The sequence below is a fragment of the Hypomesus nipponensis genome, chromosome 28 (genome assembly GCF_054491055.1).
Source record: "Hypomesus nipponensis isolate SF chromosome 28, ASM5449105v1, whole genome shotgun sequence".
Classification (NCBI taxonomy): Eukaryota; Metazoa; Chordata; class Actinopteri; order Osmeriformes; family Osmeridae; genus Hypomesus; species Hypomesus nipponensis.
This window is the reverse complement of record NC_140388.1, coordinates 12343983-12352500: the sequence shown is the minus strand read 5'-3', so window position 1 is coordinate 12352500 and position 8518 is coordinate 12343983. Positions and strand designations below refer to the sequence as shown.

Sequence of the window (8518 nt, the reverse complement as noted above, 5' to 3'; positions counted from 1 at the left end):
GCATCTGGAAAATCTAGCACCGGACAGAGAGACAGACAGATGTCATTTCCTGCTGTAATGAGCCGGGTCCTCGGAGATATTACCCTGCCCACAGAGAGGTTTCGCCGAACACACACACACACACACACACACACGCCTATGCGAGAGAACACATGCACGCACACAAACAAACACAAACAGACACCCGCATGACTGAATCCAAACACACACACACCTGCAAACAGCAGAGCGAGACTGGGATAGAAACCGTGGCAACCGGTAGTGTCCATAGTCCGTCTACATAGCTGGGCCTCATCATTTCAAATGACTTGATTGTGTAATTGGTTGGATTCTACAGTCTCAAACACATCCACCAAATGTGATTATGGCTACATAGAGCAGGGAATGCCATTACCTTTCGTGCAATCGATCCACATACATCCTCCCTTTGAACCGTGGCTGAGTTTGAAAAAGAATACATAGAACAGATCCAGAAACTATGATCGCTGAAGTCCTCATCTTTCATCCCTTGGTCTGGAAGGCAACACCCTGTGCTTCAGTAGCCTGGCTCTGGATTCATATGGTCCTGTTCTGACACAAGCACATCTCCAGCTCACTCCAACCCACCTGTCTCACCCCAGGCCACCTGTCTCACCCCCTGCCACCTGTCTCACCCCCTGCCACCTGTCTCACCCCAGGCCACCTGTCTCACCCCCTGCCACCTGTCTCACCCCAGTGACACTCTCCGGAGCCAAGGATGACTCACAAACAGAGAGATCTGGAACAACAATTGAGAGGTTGACTAATATGCCAGTTCTCTTTCGAACAAAGTAGCTTGATAGTTTAATAAAAGGAACAATAAGACAAGATACAAGATGACTTCTAATTCGATATAATGTAAGCTATTCTATATTCCATTTTTTGATATTTTGCATAAAAAGCTTAAAGACTTAAATACTCTTAATGTCCCCCACTTGAGGTATTACTTTAAGAATGAGTCAATAGTACTGTTAATGTTGTTGTCCAGAAGCTGTTAGTATTGACAGTCTTGATAACGTCAGATGCACTGTTAACATACGCAAGAAGAATGAGTCATCCTGCATGAGAAATATCTACCTCCCTGTCAGATCACACACACACACACACACAATCACAGACAGACATATACATACACAAACACACAGAGCTAACACACGCCTAAACGCACACACTAATAAACCGGGAGAGGAGGAGGAAACAAAACTAGGCAATGCACGTAGAAACACTTCGAAGGTGGTTCGAGTTCTCACTGAGATCCAGTTGCACAGCCCACAGATTGATCTATTGATTGGTGGGCTGAGTGGATGCAGTCCGCACAGCTCTCTGCTTGTTAGCTGTGTCTTCTGCATCAGTGGAAGACCTCGACAAGCCATCCTGGAATCTAACTGGTACAATGTCTCCCTAGAAAACCTGCAGGTTTCTATGGAGACAGCACGTGTTATTCTGTGTGTCACCTGGACAGTGACAGAACGCATCAACAAGGTCTGTTCATCAAGAAGGACGGCAGAATCTACGCACTGAAGTACGCATCGCCGGCTGGCTCATTCATTCAAAACGTACAACACGGTGCACTCGCAGACAGCATTTAGGATTCTGTCTTGGTTCCGACTGTCTACAATAAAGACAGGTGATGATAATGCAGTAAATGATTCAGTATTCTTTTGAAGACGTTTTCACAGACCTTTGGCCACGTAGAACATTTGAATATAACTCCACTGAGTTCATGATCTTCCCTGTTAGAACAATGTAATTAAGATACACGCTCACGTATGTCATCTCTGGTCACACGAATAACACACGAATAAGTGGAAATTCATGCATTCAGCATTCTGTCATTTATGACTAGTGTGGGTGGCGTGATTTGGTAGAAATATGGTTGATGTCTGCAGAGCGTGTGTATGTGTTTAGAGACAGAAATCAGTAGAAGTAACAGATGGACAGAGGCTGTGATTACTCTTCAGTGCTTGGGTAGCAAATGAAGCCTCAAAGGACAAGTGATTGGACTCAAACAGATCAAAATCAATCCATCTAAAAAGCTACATGAACTACGCCAAATGAGTGCAATCTCAACCTAGTGGTCAGCTTATTACTGGACAGTAATCGAAAGAGTCGTTCATCAAGAGCCTTAGAAGCCTGAAGGTTATTATCGAGTTGTTGTGAATGTCCAAACTCGACAGTAGGATTCATCAAACGCCTCCAATAAAAAAAAAGGTCAATTATACAAAGATGTGAACGCAGAGAGCCGCTCGTCATCATCTTTATCACCATCAGTGACAACAGAGTCTGTCTCTAGCGCCCACAGCACACTTCTCCTCGCCTGCAATCTATTTGTACATACACTACCTCTGGGCGACCTAGGTTTGGAGAGAAATGTTTGACTACTATTACTGTAAGAAGAAGATATTGAAGAGGTTTCCTTCGGGCCTATTTTGACCTTCTGTCTGTATTCCGGCGAGCGGTCATGTCGACAGGAAGTCTAAAAAAAAGAAGGAAGAATGGAGGGAGGTAAATGTGAGGTGAGCTGTTGGCCTTGGTGCTCTGCACCTTTATGGGAGTGCGTCTCTCTCTACCTGAGTAAACACAGGTGTGTATTTGTGTTTGTGTGTGTGTGTGTGGAGGTCTGGGTAAGGGAGGGGCAAAGCCAGACAAACAAAGAGAGAGACAGGAAGAGAATGAAAGAGAGAGAGAAAGAAAAGAGAAAAAAAACGAGAAAAAGAGAGAAATGACTGAGGGAAAGACTGCGAGAGGCATGGTGGTGGTTTATATTTTTCACAACTGTACCGTCGTGTTCTTGGTAGTATGTGTTACGCGTCAGTCCCTGATCCCAGAGAGCATATGCTCAGGTTCTGAGTCAGAGGGCCTTGGGTGGGCAACAGAGATGTGGCACAAGGCCAGCTGGACTGGACAGATCAGACCCAGCACAGCCAAGACCCATCAAACAGTATCATTCAAGCTTAATCCTGAGTGTGAAGAGTAATCTGCACAAAACCCTTTTAGGGTGACTTCTTCTGGAAACATTCCTACTGCTTTGATTACCAACCCTCCTGACTTTAGAGTGGTGTTGTCGGTTGTAAACAGTGATGTTCGTGTCAGAAGTGCAAGTCAGGAGTAGATGAATCAAGTTGACAGAAACCGACCGACAGCCCCAGTCAGACAACACTTAGGCCACTGCACCACATATCATATCAATGCTATGATATGTACCACATGTTTCAGTCAGAGAAGTGTAGGCAATTGGTATCACAGGGGCATACATCTGTACTGTAGGATTAATAAACATGATATAATTTTCATATCAGGTTATATTGAAACTCCAAGCAGACAGTTATTTAAGCATTGTCTTCCATATAAGACACCATCTCTACACCTCCCCCGCAAAGTAACAACTTGCCTTCAGAAAGATGCTGTTCAGTCGCCATCATCATGATCATTTTACTTCAGTTTCGCTCCCTGGTGGCTTCCATCCGTTAAAGCACAGACAATGGAGGTTCTCTCTCTGTCTCTGTGTGTGTGTATGTGTGCCTTGTGTGAGTGAGTGAGTGAGTGAGTGAGTGAGTGAGTGAGTGAGTGAGTGAGTGAGTGAGTGAGTGAGTGAGTGTGTGTGTGTGTGTGTGTGTGTGTGTGTGTGTGTGTGTGTGTGTGTGTGTGTGTGTGTGTGTGTGTGTGTGTGTGTGTGTGCGCGTGTGTGGTTTAAGAGGAGAGTCTCGGGGGACAGAGTGCCTTGGTTGTCACTATGCGCCCCATAGCAGTTTAAATATCTCTCCTCAACTCCAGTAACACTGGACACAGGGCTTCCAGAACACAGCCTTGACAGGTTAGCTCCTAGGGAAGATCTGGGCCTGTCTGATAAGGAGCCTCGTATTCACTTACTAAAAAGGTTAAAAGTCAACAAACGGACCTACAGAACCAGCTCTCGTTTTTAGGACGAGTTTTTACAATAAGTGTTTGTGTGACATAAGGTCCGTCTGCTATTATTCAATTAAAAAGTCTTCTGTTTTAAGATTTTTTGTTTGTTTGTTTTTTATATAAACCGAAGAAAACATATTTACAAAACGTAAGGTTTTATATTTAGGTAATAAAAGCTGCTTTGAGGGCTAGACTAAGCAGGCCACGTTCGGCAAAAGTTTGTACCCACAAAAGGTAGGCTACATAGATTGAGTTAAACATGCATTATTGCGGGTGATGGGAAAAGCGAAACATCACTTGAATTAAATGTTCCTCTTGACAACTAACCTACAACAGAATTATAGTAACCACAGTAAAGGAGTCTTCTATTTAGTAATATTTGTGGGAGAGCGGAAACCCATTTTGTCCTGGTCAGAGGTAACTAGTCAAGTCATAACCAAACTGTTTGTTTTTCCGATTCGATTATTGTTCAGCTGAAAACACCCACCTCTTTCTTGACGGTGCGCAGCAATCTCTGACGCGTTTCGACTTCTAAAACATGACGAAAATAGAGATAAGTCTGTATTAGACAAAGGTTGGTGAAAAAAGGTATACACAGTGGCAACTGTGATTGAATTAGATGTAGTATATTGTATCTTGCGCTCTCTTACCTGCCATTGCTGTTGCCATGGAATCGGTCGCCAGTGTGCGGCACCTCGCGACTGTTCCCATCAGCTGAATGTTGCCAATGGAGGCGCGAGGAACCCAGGTCTTCTATGCACGCCTCTTAAAGCCATAGTGAACTTGGAGTGACTGTGCCGAAACAATCTACACGCGGGCTACTTTATCACACAAGGTTGCACGAGGTCAGGTACACACAGTCATGCAATAACATTAAGCAATTTAATTTCCATTTCTATTCAAAGAATCTACGCCCGCCTACGCGATTAATATGAATGATAATGGATGGGGGCGAAAACTTGAATAAGCTTTTTTCACATTCAGTTTCATGTCATGTCAAGTGATCAGTGAAAGAGCTGGTGGACATACGGAATCCACGAGGCAACCAGGAAGCAGTGACCCGTGATTCTGTGCATTGAGGAAGCGTGTATTGTTATACATATTTGATTTATTGGGATACAATAATCCAATTTTTGGACAATTGATATTCCAAGTGTTAGACGCGAAGGCTCCACGAGCTGCAGCCCAGGCCAACACGCACACCCCGCTCTCGAGCCCTGGTTAATCTTGGTTCCATATACAAAAGCTTTCTCTCAAGATGGGTTGCCAAGCAACCTGCATAGACACATCAGCTGGGGTTAAATTGAGCAGATTCACTAAACTCGAGCTACGTCTGGTTTCCTGGAATCCCGTTCTTATTAGGGGAGGAATCATTTAGGTGGATGCTACATGGGAAATTAGGCTATGTATTCATGGTTGGCTTGAAATGTTGAAGTGCGTATCTACACAGTAGGCCTATGATGTTAGCCCGGTCTATGAGGAGTAGTTTAGGAAATAATTCAGGATTTCCTTACACAAACACATATGAAACACTTGCACATTCACATGTGAAATGTTCGCACACGCTTTCATACCTACTACTGAAAACTTACATAGGCTAGGCCTACATACACACATCCGCAAGGCACGCCTGCAACGTCGTAAATGTCGGAAACCTCCTAGCTTCAGCTTCGCAAACTTGTGCCGCTACGCCACCTTCTGGAGACTAGGCTACTTCAATTTCATCGAGGTGGAGAGGGGTGAAACCATTCACACTGCATCTAGCCTACTAAACAAGTCAAATTGTGTTTTATACATTTATACATAGGCAACCATTATACCGACATAGTTCAAATAAAATACAAATATTTTTGTTTTCATTGTAAAGCTCTACATATAGGCTACATTTAGCAGACACTCTTATCCAGAGCGACTTACAGTAAATACAGGGACATTTTCCCTGAGGCAAGTAGGGAAAAGTGCCATGCCCAAGGACACAACATCATTTGGCAAGACCGAGAATCGAACCACCAACCTTCGGACTACTAAACCGATTCCCTAACCGCTCAGCCACCTGACTCCGCTAACAGGGGTGGTTCTACACTGGGGCCTACAGGGGCCTATATTTTTTTTAAACATAGTTTTTCTTCTTCTAGTAGTCATCATTAAACGAGGAAGGGACATTGCAGACTTTTTTGCCCCAGTAAATAAAAAAGTGAGAGAAACATATCAAGGTATTGAGAGAGCTGAGGAGCTGGATGAGGGAGAGCCAGAGCATTTAGTATGATTTTAATGTAAAGCTAAATTAAAGTATGTAATGTTTAAATAATTTGTTTCCCTTTTTTAATGTGCCCCTCTGATTAAACACTGGCCCCTCCTTGGCCCCCCCAGGAAAATGTGTCTAGACCTGCCACTGCTCTCTAAAGCAGGTCTATGGTCTTGCTTAGGCTGATGTGTAGAGGACAATAAGAAATCAGCAAACAGATCATTCTTGTCAGTTATAAAAGTAAGATTAAAAAGTTCTGTTTAGGCTAGTGCGCCACATAGGTAGGCTAGCCTACATTACAAATATCTGATGATGTCAGTCATGTTTCCTGAGATCAGTCAATAATGTTTGGAGCCTCTATCCCCATCAGGTGGTGCTAGTGTTCATTGATTTTGTTTTCTATCAGGCGCCAAAATCAGTTTTTCTGTTGAACACGATAGGCTACGTTATTTAAATAAATGCAAAATTTTAGTCCAAATTATAACATTTGATAAAACTCAATTTAAGGTGGTATATAGAAGGATAAGGGCAGTGAGAAGACATGCCGAGTTTGGTTCTGATGTGATCCAGCTCATTGGAGGGAGATGGGCCGGGGTGCTGTGCCTGGGGCTCGCACCTGTCAGGTAGACGAGCTGAGAAGGGTAATGCGGGTAATGCAAACTGACAGAAACGGAAGAAATAACAATTATCCTGGCTGGACGAGCCTCCCACCCCCCACCTCCCTCTCCGTCCTCCATCATCTCTCTCACTGAGGAGGCACCTAGAGAGGTTCAACTTTTCTTAAACTCGTCTTCTCTCCATTTCCATGATGTCAAGTTATGGAAGAGACTTCAGACACATGACGTTCACCAAATCCATTTTGAAGCGGATCGAAAATGCTCACTTGAGTTTTTTTTAAATTATTTTATTTTTTTTATCTGCTGAAATGGACATTTGAGAAGAGCATACATGAGTCAGAGATTTTTATAAACCTTTTCGCCAGTGGGTCATTTACTCTGTGCTGTTCCATTTAGGGATTATAGATTATATATTATATACTTATATAGAATCACAAGGGCAGAAAGAGTGTGAAATAACTGGTTACCCGAGACACAAATGTAATCAGATATAAAGTGCAGTCAAAGTAACTGTGAACCAGTGCCACCTGACCTGACCTGCTGTCTGTAATTCACCTCTCACTGCATCTAAGCGATGACGATAGCTTCTGTCCATCACAGTAAATACTGTAGATATAATGAGAAATCTGATGACCAGAGTGCTGATAAATAAACGTTGATAAATCACTTTCCTTTCCTCTTGCTCAAAATGGTCTTTATTCTGGGAGCCCTTCCTTCCGAGGATGAATCACACATTATCATGTTGTTGGATTATGTAGTGGTGCTGCTTAATGCCATGCCAGGACTTATGCTTGAGTACACATCCTAACTGCTTCTCTCGCCAATTAACGGCAGACCCATTCTTTGTCACGCCAGCGTGAAACTCAAGCCAGAATGGCGCGCGACATTCGGCACTCCACGGCGCGCGACACTCAGAATCGCACTCAACTGTCGACGTGTCCAATCAATAGGCCGACCCTTAAAAAAGATCCAGGCTATCTCAAGGGCCTCCACCACCTAAATCCCTTGTGAGGCCAGGCTGACTACGGAGCCAGGAGATGCCTGGAAATCCTCACTAGGGGTGACAATAACAAGATGTGAGCGGGGCTCTGAATCACAACGGCCTGGATGAGAATGTCACGGACGTCAGAGGCACTAACACTTAAGAGGGCAATGAGGAAGACCACCGAGGGAAGTGAGGAGGGAGAGGTGAGAGGGAGAGGTGAGAGGTGAGAGGCTCAAGAGGACATGAAAAAGGGGGAGAGAGAAAGGACACGGACCGCACCGGTAACAACAAAGACAAGATCAGCAGCAGCACCAGCAAACACAACAAACAAACAGTGAGAATAAACAGATTTCTCCCAGGCCTTCCTCAGATCTCCTTCCCGGTTCTTCATGCTCGTGTCCATGTGTGATCAGAGTCGACATTCTCTAATGGGCACCAGGGCATGTGGAAGCAGGCCCTGTCAGTCCGATGTGCTTTTACCCCTGTGTGCCAATGCAGATTGACAGGGTTGCATGGAGATGGCCAGTGTCATATAGCGAAGGGTCTGTTGTTTTCTGTGCTAGCCCCCAGCGGGCCCCGAGCCCTTGGCTGAGCAGGCTTTTCCCCCTGACTGGTTGTTTTCCCTCCTCCTGTCACAGCTGCTGGAAGTGGGGCTGCAGTCGGCAATCTGATGATATCAAGTCAAAGGAGCTTTCAAAAGGTCGTCACAGCATAATGTGAACAATCACACTTGCAGAAGGCTTGTCC

At 44.5% G+C, this 8518-nt stretch overlaps 1 protein-coding gene across 4 annotated transcripts in view; it reads right to left on the bottom strand.

The window, feature by feature from the left end:
* Positions 1 to 4746, bottom strand: part of sgsm1a (small G protein signaling modulator 1a) — a 27404-nt gene extending 22658 nt beyond the window's left edge. Inside the window, exons 1-2 of one of the 4 annotated variants that reach the window (XR_014751005.1) lie at positions 4575 to 4746; positions 4412 to 4455 (exon numbers count right to left, since the gene is read on the bottom strand). Coding sequence is in view for 3 of the 4 variants with exons in the window: in XM_084694468.1 (XP_084550594.1) it covers positions 4412 to 4455; positions 4575 to 4635 (105 nt within the window). In the remaining variant the exon portion in view is untranslated. The remainder of the gene's footprint in view (positions 1 to 4411; positions 4456 to 4574) is intronic. The other 3 variants (XM_084694468.1, XM_084694467.1, XM_084694470.1) reach the window with 3 other exon arrangements.
* Between the last annotated feature and the right edge of the window lie 3772 nt (positions 4747 to 8518).